Consider the following 18,711-nt stretch of genomic DNA (forward strand, 5'->3'; position numbering starts at 1 on the left):
TAACTCTTGGAACAGCAGACAAAACAACCTCTCCTCAACGTCCATTTTGCAGTTGTTTTGGAGCTTTCAGTCATGTGACCTGATCTTCATCTGCAGATTGAGTTCATCTGCATCTCCAATTGTCATGGAGGTTCACAGTTGGTCATTTTTTTCTTTTATTGATCTGCTTATCACATATTTTCCAAAAATCCTAAAAACACTGAAACTCATCTCGCCCCAACGGATTTTTGAACTTTCCCTGGTCTGTATGTGGTAAATCTGTCTCTTTAGGGTGCTTTTGGTTTTCACACAGGGCCGTAGACGTCCTGTTGAAGTATTAATTAATTCTCTCACAGGATGGGTTGGGTTAATGGGCTTTCACTGAGTTTGTGCTACATCCATATACATATTCATATACTGTATTTAAGAAATCACACAATGCTCGATGACTCGATTCTCAATATCATTGCAGGATATAGAAATTTCCAGGTTGTAACACTGGCTGCTGTGTCTTCTGTAAGAAACCTGTGCGTCTGTGCATCCTGAAGGACAGCCCAGCTGTGAACTGAGCTTTCATGTTTTCTTCCTGCTAAGACAGATGCTGCGAGCTGCAACAAGATCCCATTCTCTCTTCCCGAGAGAGGAGAGAGAAACTCAGTGAGAGCTGGCTGATAAACCTTGTGACAGTTTCTGTAGGTTTGATTCAAATTATAAATGCGGGTGCTGGCAGAATGTGCATGAATGTGCATATTTGGGATTAACCTTCTTCCTTTATTCATTAGCCTTGAAAATGTTCAAATACAAAATGAAAGGTTTGAAATACTGGGAGTTTTATTTAAAAGCCATCCGTGTGAGCATTTAAGGGTCAAGTAATAAAGAGTTGACACAACTGACACGCTTACATACCACTGTACACCTTTTAAAATTCACAAGCACAGACTATGATTTAAAACAGAAATGCAGCATGCAACTTAGTAAGTGTACAGCATTCCAGTACCAATGATGAAACACAACACATGTAGACAAAGCGGAGCAATGGGGTAAACTGTTTCTGTCTGACAGACTGTTTCAGTATGAAAAGAAGACTGTGAAGCCCGACAGAAAGGAAAGCATGACGGTGTCTTCTCAACACAAGTGTCCTGCAGTGAAAGAGCGCAGAGAGAATCAGGGGATACATCCAGCTGTCTAAAATGGCTTCCTTTCCTATATTTCCTATTCATATTAGGGTCTTAGATAAATATGTGAAGGCGACAAGCTGTTGGATGCAACAGATCAATAAACCACTTCTATCAATTAAAGATAATGTTGCTACAGGAAGTCATTTGACTACTGATATGATGAATTCCTGTTTATGAAGTCCGATGCACTGCACCGTGACCAAGGCATAGAGGCAGCCATTCAGCCTGATAACAGTGATAACATGGGTTTTGGCACTTAGGGATTGGAGTTATAAGATAAAAAAAATGGCAATAGGAAGCGTTGGACAGGTAGGAGCCTGGGTCTCGTGTTCAGAAACGGGCACGGATTCTGTCCAACGGATCCGTCTCCCACATCTTAGGATCCCAAGCCTGGAACCAGCCAGTGAAAGTTGGAGGCTCTGCTCCCTGTTTGATGGTGGTGATGGGCAGTCCTCTGCGACCAGAGGGGTCTGAGTCCACATAGTCTTTTGCTGCATGACAAGAAGTAGATAGAGGAAGGGATAGATAGAACACAGGAGACAAAGTGTAAAAACAGTCTTTGAATAAATAAATTTTTTTACCACTTGGTTGTAAATGAAACATTTAAACATATCACCATCTTGTAAGCTCATACGTGCAAACAGTTAACATTAACACATTAACACATGCAGAGCAACATGATCATTCATTTGGAGTTGTGTTTAAGGCCACTTAGCAAATGCAAGTGTCACTCTCTTTTTAGCTCTAAAGTTGGATGACTTAGGAAAACTTACAATGAGCATTTTCTTAACAAAATCTGAAAATACTTGCACCTTTCAGTATTGAAGGCTAGTGGTAGTGCATGTTAATGGTGACAGTGGATCATCAGAGCAGGAAATGGTGAAGTGTGAGATTTTTAAGAAAATCTGTTTTTACTGTCAAGTGAATTTGTGAGTGATTGTTTTGGAACGTAACAACACACAAAGTTTATTGTCATCCTGCTTAGGATGCAGGATGCCTTTAAAATCTTTGACTTTAATTAAACCCAACGGCTACGACTCCATAGTGCTTTCTGGCAGAAAATATCCGAAGCAAGACTGTGTGATGTGAGTGGTACATTTGTTTCTTCCTGTAGGGTTTTCGTGCAACAAACCTATTTTGGGAGCTCCGGTCCTTTCCTCTGCATTAGCCTCATTGCCAACCCAAAGGAAGATCTACAGGGAAGAGAAACACACTCAGTCACTCAGTCTCCAGTTATGCAGAGTTTAAGAGTATGTATGCCTCCATCTAGTCTGTGGAGTCTCTGAACTCTAAAAAAGGACATTTCAGACACACAAATCTTTTTATTTCAAGCCCTAATGGCGATGACAGAGAGCTCATCTTACCTGGTCCCAGGTATCTAGGAGCATGACATCATCAGTGGCCAGGTCTGACTGAGTGAAGTCCCCTGGAACTTCTTCAACCTGATAAACAGTGCAGAAGAAAACTCAGACTGACTGTGTGTCGATATGTGAGAGAAATATTGTATATTACAGCATATTAACATAACTGTGTTGACTTGATGAAGCCAATTAAAATCACATCTGCAGCAAATGAGTCTTTACTTCCTACTCTCATCATTTCACTTTTTGACTTACAATAAGTCTTCCAGTTTTGTTGGAGCAGCCAAACAGACGTGGGGGATTGATGGTGTTCTGCAGACTCTTGGAGGTCTGGTACTCCTTCTTGCCGCCAAGAGCAGACCAGAAATCACCTGGGAGGGATGAAAATACGACAGCCATCAGCTCCAAGTAGTTTGTCCCATATTTGGTGCTTTGTTTGTCTGAACAGGAAGTGAACCACGTCCTCCACCAGGAATGATGCAGCCACTATTTGGGCCAGTCACTAACAAGATGCATCATCTTTTCAAGTTTAATCGAAATCGGCTATGTCTCATCAGGCCAATCACTGTAACTTAGAAAAGACCTAGACCTGCATGGCACAATACAGCATATAGCAATGACTCTGTAGCAGTTAGGACCTTTCATGTTTAGCTAGTCTAGTATCTTCTTAAAAGATGTAACAGATCAATGACTTAGATAAAGTATAACTCATTTACATACAACGTTTGGCTTAAAGTTATTCCACAGCCATTGGAGGGTCAAATAATAGTCAAAATCAGACCAGCCTTGTCTACGATGTCCCCTAAAATATCACTTTTGGCAAATATATAAAGGAACTTGTATATTTAGTCCCCCAGTTTATTTTCATGGGGGATAAGTATAAAGTAGCAACCCTTCTATCCTAATAATTTGTAGTATATTGGTCCTCAGGGGACACCCACCTGGCTCTTTGCCCTCCGACACGTGGCTGGGACTGCCACCCAGGAAGCCCACCACATGCTTGGCAGCCTCCATCTCCTCATCACTGGCACCAACGCCCCTCCACACAAACAGGGCGCCCGGGGATTTCAGCACAAACACATCGTTGGTGTTCAGGCTGGAAGCAGAGGCGTCGGCCTGAGGAAACACGTGTATACAGGTGAGAGGCGGACATCAGAAATCTCTGCACAGTGTCCTGTGAGGAGGTGACAACAACAACAAGTCCTTGTGCAGGCGGACAGCTCACCTCCACGGCCCGGGTAGCGCGGGAAGAGCTCTGTCGGATGTGGAAGAGGCGAGTGCTCCCGGCCTGTGACTGGCCACCTTTGCGTGACGTTCCCCCGCTGTGGATGATCATGGGTTTGCCCTGGAACAGACTCATCAGGTGTGGAGGCTCCTGGCCCTGAGTAACTCTCACCTATGGATGAAGTCATTAAAAAACGTCACCATGTAGGTTGGTGGCTCTTATAACTATCCTAGTTCAGCTTACATGTAAGAAAAAAATATATTAACATCTACATGTAAATGATGTAGCAACAGAGTAAGTGTTTGGACTATATCCTGATTTTTGGGCTTAGCAACAGTAAGCTTTTGAAGGACCATGCAAATAAGTTTTATCTCTTTAACCACAAATTTTGTATAGGCTGCTAATTGATTTTCATATAGTTCCATTCAGAATTGAACAGAAACCAGTGGATGCCTGAAATCAGAGAACAAGTACAATCAAATTCCTCAAACACAGCAGCATGGATCACAAATGCTACCTGTGATTTAAAGTGCATGTAATTTGTGGTAAATGGACATGTGAATGGGTTTGTTTGATGCCTACTATCACTGGGATAGAGAAATAAATAAATAGATGAAACTCTTTTTTAAGTAACTGATCCAGTTTTGAATTGAAGCTTCACATTTCAACTCAACGAAGATGTTGTAAATCCTGAAATGATGATACACATGGAAGTGCAGTAGTTTGAGTAGAGCATATCGAAATGAACATTACAGTGGCACTGCCCTCTGCTGGTTGTCTGAGGTTAGTTGTTTTTTTATGGCAAGTCTTGAGATTTTGGGTCCTGCTCAGCTGTCCTTAATCCTCTGTAATAATTAGGTTTAATAGATTTGAGGAGCTGAACTCTCATAAACACTAAAAGGGCAGCTCCACTTTGTTTTTCCACAGTGCTGATATCGAGACATTATGCTCTCCTGTTTCGGTGAGATATTAAAGTCATCATTTATACCTAAGAAAACAACTTTGTACAACTTATGTACAAAGTTTAATGAGCTAATTAATAAGAAGGTAAACATTACATGTTATTGTAAAAGTTTCATGTAAGTTCTCAATTTGGACACCTTAGCCGCAACTTCCTACTCAACTTCCACAATACTCTTCTCGTATTCAGAGAACTTGAGCAACTGCATCTTTGTCTATTCATGTCAGCTTCTCGGAAAAATAACTCATCCAAAACCAGCCAGGTCTGGTTTTCATTTAATCAAATATTGGGGATTACGATGGGACTGTACAGAATCTGAACTTGTTTTCATACGTGATGTAAAGGTGAGCAGTGCGTCGGCGTCGAGCTCTGACCTGAACCGGGGATCCTCCCATTGAGTCATCGAGCTTCACTGTGAGGAACGCAGAGGCTGCCAACTCGTCCTGTGTGCACTTCAGCCCCTGCCTGACACAGAAACACACACACACACACACACACACACGTCATTTACTGGTGTGTATGTGGTCTTAGACTGGTTAATGTGAGCGCATGCTTTACTAGAGCTACACTGAACATGCACATTTGTATGGATCTTTCTTTTTACCCACCAGGTGTATATGATGTGTTGCTCGCGGCCCCCCAGTCTGTAGCTATAGAGGATGAGGTAACAGTCACCACCGTAGAAGTGACCGTAGGAGGAGGGATCCACAGGGACCTTTGCGCCGTTCTCAACGCGCCAAATCTGAAAGCCAGACCACAAGCCGTTTTTACCCAACCTTACCACACCACCTTTTATCTGGGCCTTTTGTTATTCAAACTTTTAGCGCACTCGTACCTGGACCTTGCCCTTGCCGTCATCCACCATGCCGTGCTGGGCTGCCATGGCCTTGTTGGAGTGCAGGGTGGAGGCATCAAAGGGCACCTGTTCCACTTTGGCTATGCTGCCGATGGTGTAGGCCTTGCTGGGGCCCGTGGTCTCGTCTTTGTCCCTCCAGTCGCTGAAGAACTGTTTGAACAGAGTCGTCTCAGCTCCGGCAGGAAGCACTTGGATCTGCAAGGGGTTTTAAGCATTATTTGGATGAATTTTACATTAATCAGACTAATGATGTGGAAACAAGAGGCTGTGATGAGTGATTATGCACATGTCAGCTTTACCTGTGTCTTAGCGGAGTATCCCTTGTCTTTGATGAACTGCTGACCTGCTGACATGGCTGCTTTACGCTCTGCCATGTTGGCCTTGGGACCTGGTTGGAGTCAGATAAGACGTGACACGATGAGATGGCCATTCATTCTCAAAAACATGCTGCAATTTGTCTCTCCCTCATGCCACTTGGAGAGAGAATCTTTGTAATAAACTGCGTGGAGCTTGGAGAAGGCAGGTATGTAGTGGGATAATCAACTGGGCTTCTTCCATTGCACATGTTTCATTGAATATATCCACTTCCAGGAGGTTTCAAATCACCTCAGACTGATCTCTGACCAGATTTACTGTAAATGCGGCCTCTCAGTGCCAAAACTAAATTGTGTGTAAATAAATGCTGCGTTATTGTGTCGGCACCTTTCCAAACAAAGATGTTCTTGTCCACCCCGTTGTCCAGGATGTAGCACTCCTCAGGAGACAACATGGCCTGTTTGAAGGGACTGGACGGAGCCACGGAGGACAACTTCATCGGACCAGCTGCATCGGAGATCTACGAAGCAGAGGGACAGCGTAGCAAGTGTACAGTTGAGTGGGGACGTAATTCTTCAGCATTTTTATTTGTTATGTAATAACATAACATTGTAATGACGTTGTTCTTCAAATTCAAATCAGTGCCACAAGAATGCAGCACAATCTTTTTCACAATGATCAGGCTAAATTTCCAATCCTGCTTAGTGAAATATCCCTTTGTAGTCTGAGTTATGAAATCTTATTTTCCACCCAGAAATCAAAGTCACATTTATTTAAATTCAGTTTAATTGTCAATTGTATTACTCACCATGTAGAGGGCACCCTTTTTCCTGTTGGAGGAGTCCACCTTGTCATCATCCGGAGTACTGGGGGCAATGGTGGTTTTGGGCCCCAGAGCCTACACAACCAGAGGAATGAATAATTTTATTCTGTTCCTCTTTTTGTCATAACCCCCCCCTCCTTTGTCTCTCACTAGGCCTCTCTCTCTGGAGTTTACCCTCCTCTACTGTTGTAAAGGAAGTATTTACAATGCCGCCTTGGCACTGAGTTGGCACATGAGCAGCGCTTTACAAAGGACAGCATTGTGTCCACTCGTTCCCACGCTGACTAACTCAGCGGCCGTGAAATGCATCAATAACACTTATAGCTTCTGCTCACAAGTGATCACCTTTGGGGTGAAAACTCCAGTGCATGACTGAGATTCACCAGGAGAGGGAAATAAAATAAGGGGTGTGTGTGTGTGTAATTGTGTGTCACCTCTATGATTGCTGCCGGCTCTTCACCCTCCTCCACTACGTGCAGTTTGGCTCTGCCGTTTCTCTCATTATCTCTGATGTCGATTGTGACCCCAGCAGCCTTCAGCTTCTCAAAACGATTACACTCACTGCCACACCACTGGTAGACGTCCTGCAGGAGAGAGGAGGCAGGAAATGGATATCAAAGTTAGAATATTTAAGATTTAAGTTATACTACAGTTCCCTGAATCCTGGACATATAACAGAGGAGCAACTGGCGTATCTGTTTACAGTGCAGCCAAACAAACTCATTATATGTCCTCTTTACATCACGTCATGAGCAACCGTGATCTGGAACTAGCACCAGTAGGTGGGTTTTAATTATCACCAGCTGCATCAGTTCCTGTGAATCAAGTCGCAAGTCTTAACTTTCACAGTAAATAACTTATTACAGTGCAGATGTATGAGAGTATAGTATATGAGCTATGTCATTACCATTATGACAGACACAGTGTGGAATGTAATCCAGCTAGATAGATACTCTTACACACACATACTAAAACCCAGATAAAACCCAGCTCACCTTGCCCAGATCAATAATGAAGCAGTCTCCCTTGTTGAAGCTGGACCAGGACATGTCCACCTCTGTTGCTCTGATGGCCCTCCGACCCTTGATGTGCAGCAGGCGCTTCACGTTCATGTCATTGGTCACCACATGCTGAAAACCTGAGGCCACGCCTCCTTTCTGTGACAAAAAATAATAATTGAAGTGAGGTCATATACCAGGAAAGCTCACAGTTAAAGGGAGAAAAAGGCCCACATTTTACATGATGTGCACAGTTTTAGTTAATAAACACTACATGTTAGCCAAATAAACGGTCACAAATGCACTACTGAAAGGTCTGCGGCAGGATGTGTGGAGTCAGATGAATTCATGAGACACACAGCTCAACATTTGCTGCACAGTGAGGGTGAAATGAGTTTTACACAACAACGAAAAACCTCAGAGGACAAAAGGCTGTAAATTGCGCTGCCAAATAATGAGATTAACATGTATTATAAATCTCAGCTCACAAAGCCAATAAACCTTATGAAATGGGAAACACCAAACTAACACGATGCCTGCTTCTGAAAAGGAGGATCATGTCTGTTCTGTGCAACAGTGGTGTACCTGGGAGGCAGGGTTGTCTCGTAATGTGCCGTCCTTGGTGAAGCCATTAAACAAAACAGGTATTTACAAGGCATGCAAATTAAACGCTGCAAACAGAAGTTTCTGCTGGAGAAAAAGCAATGTGACTGCATTTCATAGATGATGTTTGATGGGCTTTTCAGCATGTAGAAACTAAAGCTGAGATCAAGCCCTGTCACTTCGTGAGAACAAAAACAAAGAGGGACTTTCTTGTTCTTAAAATGTCCACTGAGGGCTTAGCATTTACCCACAAAGTCACAGAGTCTTGTTAGCATCTGGAGGAGTGGCTATTTAGGCCTCAAAATGGAAACCACATTCGTGCTGTTCATCTTTGTGCCTTTCTCAAGAGAGAGGCAGTCAAATTTTCCATGGCAACAATGCAGGCTCTGTTTATTCTAATGGAAAGATTGTTTCCCAACAGTGGAGTTACCCAAACTATGAAGAGATAATGAGGTTTAGTTCTGTTTCTCGCTCTTTTTCTGAAGAACACTGTGTAAGCGTGTGTGTATGTGAACTGTGTTTCTGCACATGTGCAGAGCAGAGTTTCCATCCTCCAACTTTGCAAAAGTAGTAAACAAGACTCTGGACTAATTACATCCAGCTAGAGCCAGAAGCGGGTTTGGATGGTGTTCATGGTAACAAGAAACAGATGGCGGGTAAAAAAAAAGGGGCCTAACTTTTGACTTTCAAAATGCCCTCCTATGAACAGGCTGGTTGCCTCGGTTACAGTCAGTCAGACACACCCTGGGACGCATACAGCGAAAAAGGAATATTGTGTTTCCTCTGAACTTCAGACTCATCAGCTTAACACCGTGGCAAAGTTCATGAGATGCTGACAATCATTAAACCATGGAGATATATTTAGGTCAAAGAATGTTCTGAGACACATTGTTGCTCCATTTGTATGTTTTTTTGTCATCATAACCTTTTTACTGCTCACTTTATATTTTATAGTGTATATTTTTGATCTGCAGACAGAAAACACAATAGAAGAATAGTCCCCAACCCTTTTTTCTTGTAAACACTTAATGTACAGCAATGCACGACCACATCTGTCTATATATACTGTTTAAAGAGGATGAAACTGTTCAGTATTTAAAAAGAAACGAGACTCGCGCCATGCTAGAGGCTCTGTGAGGCTGTACTTAAGCACAGCAGAGCTTTGAGCTAAATGCTAACATCAGCATGCTAATATACCCACAATGACAATGCTAACATGCTGATGTTTACCCGACCCCCAGCTTGGGAACCACTGATCTGACACCACCTGTCCGAAGTTGTCTCTGCCGAACAGTGGAGCTCACCTGGTACTTGATCCCTGACTTGAAGTACCCCAGCAAGGTGTTGGATTCGCAGTTCTGCAGCTCCCTGTACTGCACCGGCCCACCGCCCAGGAAGTCATCCAGCTGCGTGGCAAAGATGGCCGCCGCTCCACTCTCATCCTGTGAACACTCGTCCCCTGCAGGAAAGGGACATTTGTAGTCAAACTGTCTTATTTTTCCCCTAGTATCGAGTTTCTCACAAACGCATGAATTTATTTTACATTAGCAGAGCAAACTGCAGCACTTAAGTTCCTGCAGTGACCTTATGGGACCTCTGAGTCAGGACTGGAGGCTTTGAATCACATCAACCACATCTGCAGCAGAGCCGCTTTCTTTGTATCCTGCAATTACTGTCTGATGGCTAAAACTATTCCATACTTTTACATGACTAACATCGGTCCCAGACAGAGGGATTAATTACGACCTTGTGTTATTTCTACTTCAACATCTTAGAGATCGTTGCAATGGCAGCTGAGAACTAACAGGACTGTCTGTGTCCTGGCACTGGAGGAGGACTGGCTGGGAACGCAACAAACATACAGAGACTGGTGCCTTCAGGGGTGTTCCAGATGTGACTCATGCAGCGGGTTCTTTTAGGTCTCTGTTCTTGTTACGTAACTGAAAATTTACCAAGCATGAGAAGACTTTGCCTTCAATTTAGGACTTGAAGTAGCTTAAAGTTATGTGTCACTGTTCGTTCTGCACAGGCCTGAACAGAGCCGACGATGACAGCAGGCAACACAGAGAGGGGGCCGTGTGGCAGAGAGGAATTTCACAAACTGGTGTGAATTTGAGAGCGGAGATCTTCAGTGATTCATACAGCAGAGGATGTTTAAGCACTGAGATCAGATGCGATCTAGTGAGTTCAAAACCACAGCTTTAGTGTAGCAACCCCATTAGGAAGTTTGAATCGCTCCTTTAGTCTCATATTACCTGAAACTTTTTAGTGTGTTTGTTTCTGTGTTTCTATGGGTGTAAGTATCAGAATGCATGGATGTTCAGCCTTGTGCCATGTATGTGGCTCAGCTTTGGAGGAAGTTACTTTGTAGACATGTAGATATTTTACTTCTCTTTGTCACCTCGGGGCATCATATAACCACTCAAACTGTCAATTGTCAAACAGAAAACAAACAAACAAGCGATAACATTTAGGGAGCACGCTGCAGTAAAATGGCTTCTGCTTCCAAGTGTGTTGGTTATTTCTCAGAAATGCAGTGCTTCCTGTTTTGAAAACAGCATTACAACATACTTTTTATAAAGCAAGACGAACAGTAAGATGTCCATTAGCAGCATGTTGTTCAAAAAGTAATCAAATTTAAAATTTTAAGTAGCCAAACATGTGATTATTACCATGTTGTTCCGATACTGAGGGGCACAGTGTGTGTCCATGTCTTACCCAGCCACATGTGTATGTTGTATGAGGGGGCTGAGGTGGTGAAGAGCAGCAGGTAGGCGTCCCCGGTGTAGAAGCTGCCATGCAGGGCCTTAGGAACCGGCTTCAGGTCCAAGTTCTCGATACGCCACACCTGCAGCCCCGGCTGCTTTCCTGCACCCACGAACTCCTTATGGGAAACCATGATGGCTCTGAGAGAAAGACAGAGATGAGAGACGATGAAGAAAGAAGGAGACGGAGAGTAAATATGGAGGAGGCCCGAGGGAGACAGGAGACAGACAGGGAGTGAATTTAATGGTTTTGCCTTTCAAAACTTTGCAAATGGAACCTTGTGAATGCAAACCTAAAGACACAGAGGAAGACAGAGAGATGCAGCATGCGTTTGTAGAGTTGTGGCTAACAGTTGAGAGAGACTATAAATACATGTCATAACCTGATAGGAGGCCTCTCACCATATTTGGACTTTCAGTGTATCAACAAAACCAGACAAACTACTTCTTACAGCTATAATTATAAGTCATCTACAGCTGCTGCCGTCACATCTGTAAATTGTTCAGCTGCATTAGTTGTTGGGGTGATTCTCTTACATGAATTGTATCTGACATTTATTTGACGTTTGTCACTGACAAAACACACCTCTCCTTATTTGAGGAAACATTTAAATTTTCACATAATCTTTAGGATTCAATTCTCTTTGATGGGTTGGGAAAGTTCTCCTATTTCTTGGTGCACTGAAACCCAAAATGTAGTGTTGAGGTATTCTCAAAAATGCATTGTCACAAGACTGATTGTCATGAAAAACTTAGAGATGCATGGTTTTAAAGTTACTTTGAGCGTATGTTCATGTCAAAGTCCTGTATAAATTGTCACACAAGAAAATAATTCTGAAAATAAAGCTTATAAAAGCCACATTGTCTGAAATAAAGTATGTTTTTAACTGAAACCAGATTGGTGCAGGAACTTTTAACCATTATCAGTAGATCAATAACAATCACAATAAGTAAATAATACTCCTGCCAACATAAGAGAGATAACCACTACTGTACACACAGCAACGACGCGCATTATCTAATTTTTCAATTCTAGTATTTTATGTTTTTATAGCTGACAGAGACTGAAAACAAAGCCAAATATTACTGTACTACTACTGCAGACGGCTTCAATAAACTGATCTTGTGAAATAACTGTGGCACAGTTTAACTCTTCAGTGTCACCGAACCTGGCATCCAAAGTAAAAGAAAGTTAGATTAACAAATCATCAAAGCGAGAGTGGAGCCTTTGCACCACTAAAGTTGAGAGATTATGAAGATTTACGTTTGAAACGATTACACAAGAGCCAGATTACAGATCGGTGTGGCAGGATTATTGCTGCAGTGAGGCTGACGTCAACTGGCAACGTCCACTGCCCACTTCCTCGTGTCTGTTGCAGCTTACACTCCATACTTTGCCCTGTGGTCCACATACATCCTGCACCTGCTCATTGTGTATTCTTATTTTCAGTCAGACAAGAATACATCAAACGTGCCAGCCAGAGATAATCCAAACAATCACACATCACCACCACCTGAAGGAGGAATATTGCTGTGGAGTTTGTTCAGCTGTGTGTTCAATGAGCAGCTCGGGTTTCAGTGCAGAGAGGAAAACACCCAGTGGACTTCCTGTAACGGGCTGATCAATAAATAAATCTTCAGACCACTCAAGAGTAATGGACGGCCACATTAAAGAGCCAGACGCACTGTCAATAACACTGCTGGGACGTAATGCTGATCCTAATGCTGCAGGTCTGTGGGGATGAATGCAGATGTGTCTGCTGGGAAGAGCATCTCTAATGAGTGACTTCATCTGATGTGCTGCTTCCACCAGCTCTGCTTTCCCTCTGCTGACTGGGCAGAGTGGAGGCCAGGCTGTCAGGATGCTCCTCTTGTTTATTCAACTGGATTGAAGTGTAAATAACAAAATAGAACAGAAGCCACTATTCATCCATGTGGCCTTCATATGAAGTCATATTTACAATTTGCACAGCTCCGTCTTTTTTTTCCTTTTTTTGAATATTACATAACATCCAAACTACTACTTCCTGCACTTCTATCGCAGGTACTGGCGCTCCATTTCACTCACAGCATAATAACAGAAAATAACTAAGTATTTTCCCTTTGACAAGCAATGCAATAGCCTGTTTCCATAATAAATCGAGACGTTTTTGTTCCTCTGTTTTCGGCGCTTTCCCTGTCTGCTGCTGTGACTCATGACGGAGAAATGAACGGAGACTTTCCACATCTGGAAATCCAATCGCTCCAAACTTCACAGTCGTGAACTGAACTTGTGAGGCCACATCAGAGCCAGAAAAAAACCCCACAAAAACACAGCGAGTATCAAGTCAGTTTGACTACGCGAGCTGCGCAGGCTTGATCTTGTGAAGTCCTGCACGATCTAAAAAAGGGCTTGTCAGATAAATCAAAGTCCGTAAAATCACAGAAGGTGCATGCATGTCCACAGGAAGAAGACAACTCACAGTTTGCAGGATGAATCACACAGGAGAGAGGAGCAGAACCGCTGATGGAGGGTGTAGATGTGGGAGTGAGCCGAGTGTGGAGCGTCTTTATGTTTTAATGTGTATTAGAGGAGGAGGAGGAGGAGGAGGAGGAGGAGGGAGTGTTCAGGCTGTCCATGGGTCTGGCTGAAGAGGATACAGAGCAGCGATTGGTCGACAGCAGGAGCAAAGATAAAGATGTTTCTGTCAGCCTGTGTGAGATAGGATTTCCTCAAAGATGCATTTAAACTCTCTCTTGTGATCATTCAGGAACTCACTTTCAAAGTTGTTTCCCTCTCAGCGTCGCGTGAACTTGACTGTGTGCTCTCTGTTTGCTGTGAAGATTATGGAGTGTTCAGATAGACTGGGAACAAAGTTCATGACAAGTAATAGTTTATTCATGAAGCAGCAGTTGAATCAACAGTGTGTGTGTTTGTCTTTAGCTTTAAGGAATCTTGTGACTGAAAGAAAAAATTAGCAGTGAGGAAAAGGTGCCACCCTTTGATTTCCTGGAATGCAGAGCCAACAGGATTCATGTGGAAAAGAATACAGGAAACGGTGGCACTAGTTACATGGAATAGTCAACAGGAAAGTGTTTTCATTTTAAGGGTGATTTTTTAAACCCGTCCAGCTTCAAAAAGCACCTCTGCAGACAGCAGACACCACCAATACCACTAAGAGAGGAGGCAAAATATTGACTTGGACGAGTGCTGTCTCATTACACACCGACCAAACACATTATTTACCACAGCTCTTTGTTACCACTCTGCAGAACCTGCTGCGCCGCAAATCCCAGTTCAAACCAGAAGGCATGCTCACACAGGTCACACCCAGCCTCTACCTACAGCTCTCCTCCTCTGTCTGCAGACAGTGGGTTTGTTTACTTAATGTTTCCTCGCCTCTGGGGTGATGAGCAATATGGCTGTTTATGCATGAATGTTGCGCACACAAGGATGACAATGTGTATACATCCTGCAGAAACAAAGCCATGTCCAAGCAGAAGCTTCAGCACAAAGCCACTGCTCAATGCCACAGCTGGTAATTAAATGCACTCATGTGAGAGGACACTGCACTCTGGTGTGGCCGTCAACACAACTTCACGTTACACTTCACTTGAATTCAGGATGTCTTCTTGAGAATTGGCTCATGGGGAGCAAATAGCTCTTTCTCTCTCTCTCTCAGATTTGGCGTACTGACTTATAAACCTTCCGCTGCCCACTTCTGCTTTAACATGATGGAGGCAGCGATACAGTACAATACAGTACTGCTTTTGTACATCTCGCAGTTCAAAAGTAAGTGGGTTGGGATGATAAACCGTTTTCACATACCATTTCACAATGACAGTTTTGCGAAACATCAGTTAAAAAAAAAACCTTCCTGAAGTTATTATTGACCTGTATGCAGAACACATGAGTGTAAAGGTCCCACTGTTTGTACTTCATTAGATATAGATGACTCCAGCAGCTGGTGATCACACATCACAACCAAAAACATGTGACATTCATTTCCTCATTTGTCTGGTGTTTGTGTTGAAGAGCGTGCTATACAAATTTGACTGAAGCACCTGTGTCTCTGTCTTTCTGGTTTCTGTCCCCTGTGATCGAGTTCACTTTCCTCCATCTGTCTCTGTACGTAAATGGTTCGATTTTACGGGGACCACACCTTCACTCTGAACTCATTTGTTTATATGCGGGCAGTGGGACAACGCTGGTGCCAGACTGGGGGTCGGGTGAGTCTTATCATCAAACAGGATGCGACATGTAGGCCCAGTGGCTGGCTGCCGGAGCCCCATTGTGCCACACACTGACAGCTGACTGATGCACATCCTCAGTGACAATACCACCAACCCAAAATGGATTAGAGTCTTATAATCAGAGGCTTAGACTGCGAGAATGATGCTAATTCACTGAGGCAAATGAAGCAGAAATGTCCCCCCACAATGGCCCAAACAATATGTTGTATTTAAGTTTTTCTGCCACAGACTATAGTGTTTGTGTGCTTATGACAAACTTATATAAATAGTTCATCATCTTGGGAAGATACGCTTACTCACATTCGTCCCGACAGTTAGATGAGAAGATCGATACTACTCTCATATATGTCTGGTGCATGTGTAGGTGGAGCCAGCAGCCAGTTAGCTTATAGCTTAGCATAAAGACTGGACATAGGGGGAAACAGCTGGACTGGCTCTGTCCAAACTCATGTGATGAAAAGACTCCAGGAAGTTACAGCACTATGAAATCGTCTGGCACATAACCTTCAGTAAAACCATAAATTCTCATGTTTACACTTTGGTTTTTGTATGATTTAAACAAACTAGTTCATCAGTGAGCTTCAGAGGTGCTGTTAGATAGAGCCAGGCTAGCTGTCTCGCCGTTCTCAGTCTTTGTGCCATGCTAAGCTAACCGACTGGAGCTTCATTTATTCGTACAGAAACGAGAGTGGTATTGATCGTCTCAAAAATTTGAATGAAGAAGAATGAATATTAAAAAATCTATCAAATTTTAACTCGGTGAAGTTGGAGCAGCAAAATCACTGACACATTTCAGCTTTCAAGCGTTGAGTCCATAAAAAAACTAGGGCTTAGTAGCAAAATATCTGGTCAGATGTGTTATTTCTTTCAGGTCTTGTTTAGTTATTCCTATAGGTCTTGATTTCAAATGAAAATTTTGCCAATTTTAGTTAGACAAAGTCCTTGAACGACATTTGTTTTTAGACTATATTTTACTTTTTAGATTTTTTTTTAATTGTGTTAAATGAAAAACATTCCTCAAGGTTTGGTATCAGTACTGAAACTCAGGTATCACATTGGCAATATTATGAAAAACATTTCAAACTATTACCCAGCCCTCTAATAAACACATTGCTGTCAGACAGAAATGTGGCTCCAGCAGGTTTGCCCACCCTCACTGTTATCTTTGTAAGTTTTCGCAGTAAAGACGTGATAACTGGTTTGGGTCACACATGACACACTGAACAGGAACAGTGGGGGTCAACAAACCATTAACCACAAGTGTCAGTCACACCAAACCCAGTACAAAAGCAAATGCCTCAGACCTTGGGTTGTCATAAAAACAATAACTAGTGTACACACTCCCCCTCCTTCTGTAAAAAGGTTCAGTTTAATGAGGGAAAGGTCAAAACCAGTGAGCTGCAGCGTGGTGATTGTGGAGTGCTGTGGGAGGAGATAGCAATGACCTTTCATCAATGTCAGCCATCAATGGTTGTTTTGTGCTGAGTCAAACTGTGCAGCCCCTCCTGGTGAAACAACTGTGGGCCAACTCCTATACTCCATGAATATGTGCATGAAACTGACCAGACTGTGCTTTTGATTTTACCGCAGATCTCTGCTTCTTCTCTCGAGGAGGAGTCGGCCTCTGGATCGTGGAGCATCACAAAGCTTTCATCTTATCTTAAATGACTTCCAGTAAAATGGAAAAACTGTCTATGCGTCGCTGCGACAGGTTAACCCTGGTGGTACAGGTTGCCACTGTACTGTGAAAAGACAAGGCCAGACTTCTACATTTCTTCCAGGCAGTCCGTGTTAAAATTACCTTTAGCTCTCCTGAGTGTGTGGGCAGTCCGATAAGGATTGCACAGCTCCTTAGTGACTGATACGGAAAGGCATTTGTCACTTTGAATGCTATGAAGGAAGCTGTCAGGGGCACAAACACAGATAACCTGTGTTATAACCCCCCCCCCCATCTATTGCAGTAGATGGAGCGTGATGAGTTTAGTTGGTGAGCAACCAAGGCACAGAATAAACAGGTAATCAAACTCTGTCATGCCTGAACCTCATGTGATTCTTGCGTTCTTGCGGCACAACCCACAGAGCCAACATCCTGAAGTTACAACAAGCAAACAAGGACCTTGTTGCTTTAATCATAGCATTATTACTTTATTGTACAGTACATCAGCCGTGTCTTATGCTTGACAAACACTGCTAGCCAATGTACTGGCAACTGTGGTTAACTTGTGTGCCAGGCAGCCCGTCTCCACCACCCAGCTCTAGTGTATGTGCACCAGTGTGGTTAACATCTACCTGAGATAACCCCAGAACACACGCCTGGCTCTGGTTTCAAGCATTGCAACTGTCCTCAGTGCTCTGTTTTGCGCAAACCATCTTCTACATTCAAATTCCCGCACATGAAACTGGTAGTTCTTCTAAATCAACTGGCAGTCGGGTGTCGTTGAAGTGTTGGCAGATGTAATCAGATCCTTGACTTAAGACATAGTAGTAACAAGTAAAAGTCCTGCAGTCCAAATTTTACTTAAAGGAATAGTTTGAAATCTGAAATCTGTCTGTACAATATGAAGCTCCAGCCAAGTGCTACTAATGGAGGCTGACCGTAATTGTTGGCTGATGATTCAGTCTTCCTGGAAACCTGCAATAATGAAGGTTAGCTTCTAAGACGAATCATTTTATTGATTCTTATGAGTATTAACTTGTTATTTTACAGTCATTTCTTCCTTTGCACAGTGGTGTTTGGTGTCCTTCCATGTGAGTATGTGCAGGCACCTGGACTGAAGCCTGACCAGTTAATAACTACACAGGTTACATACATTCATTGAATTATTTTATACAAACATTTGAATATAAGACTCCTCAACGTGAATATGGGCTTTTTGTTTTTATTAGGAAAAGAGCCACTTGGCGTTAAACACTCTTTTTCTACACTTACTTGTGCACTCTGTTGAGTCTATATTGTTTTTGAACACTGCCGAGTTTGCGTATTGTTTGTACTCTAATTTTAAGGTCATCTTAAGCAATGCAAAGTCACTGATTTGGAGAGGTGCGAGAATTCAAAGAGAATCTTCTACCGTTTTAAGCAACAAGTGTTGTATGTTGTAGGCTACTGAGGAAGTTCCATGGAGGAACTAGAGCACAGCTACTTGGCACGCAATATACCGCTGAACCACATCCTCTTAAGAGAAAAAAAAAAACTCAGCAAAAGAACAAAAAACTCAGCAAAAAAAAAAGAGAGCAGAAAGACAGAAAAGGTCCTAAAACTGTATGTAATCTATCTCTGTGATCTCAATGAAAAAGCCTAAAAACTAAAATGATCAGTCACAGCAGCTTGGACTGATGGCTACATGGAAGTGTAGGACCCGCAGGTTGGTTTGCTGACAGAAATGATTGCAGTCTTTGTATCCAGTGGCCACACAC

General features: G+C 42.9%; 1 protein-coding gene across 1 annotated transcript; it reads right to left on the reverse strand.

Moving 5' to 3' along the window:
* Positions 1-787: 787 nt before the first annotated feature.
* Positions 788-13,607, reverse strand: scinlb (scinderin like b). The gene is made up of 17 exons (XM_070918272.1): positions 13,527-13,607; positions 11,018-11,205; positions 9,604-9,758; positions 7,694-7,855; positions 7,133-7,282; positions 6,684-6,773; positions 6,263-6,395; positions 5,860-5,948; positions 5,540-5,755; positions 5,313-5,446; positions 5,079-5,169; positions 3,744-3,914; positions 3,460-3,634; positions 2,774-2,889; positions 2,522-2,599; positions 2,290-2,350; positions 788-1,648 (listed from the first exon to the last, which is right to left on the reverse strand). The coding sequence occupies exons 2-17, from the start codon at positions 11,196-11,198 to the stop codon at positions 1,488-1,490; spliced, it is 2,163 nt and encodes a 720-aa protein (XP_070774373.1). The 5' UTR covers positions 11,199-11,205; positions 13,527-13,607; the 3' UTR covers positions 788-1,487.
* Positions 13,608-18,711: the final 5,104 nt, after the last annotated feature.

This window comes from Enoplosus armatus, chromosome 14 (genome assembly GCF_043641665.1).
Source record: "Enoplosus armatus isolate fEnoArm2 chromosome 14, fEnoArm2.hap1, whole genome shotgun sequence".
Classification (NCBI taxonomy): Eukaryota; Metazoa; Chordata; class Actinopteri; order Centrarchiformes; family Enoplosidae; genus Enoplosus; species Enoplosus armatus.

Coding starts and splice junctions, on each gene's coding strand:
- scinlb (XM_070918272.1), bottom strand. CDS start 11,198: ATGGTTTCCCATAAGGAGTTCGTGGGTGCAGGAAAGCAGCCGGGGCTG. Junction 6,774..7,132: donor AGCCGGCAGCAATCATAGAG/GTGACACACAAT, acceptor CTGGTTGTGTAG/GCTCTGGGGCCCAAAACCAC. Junction 2,351..2,521: donor TCCTAGATACCTGGGACCAG/GTAAGATGAGCT, acceptor TCTTCCCTGTAG/ATCTTCCTTTGGGTTGGCAA.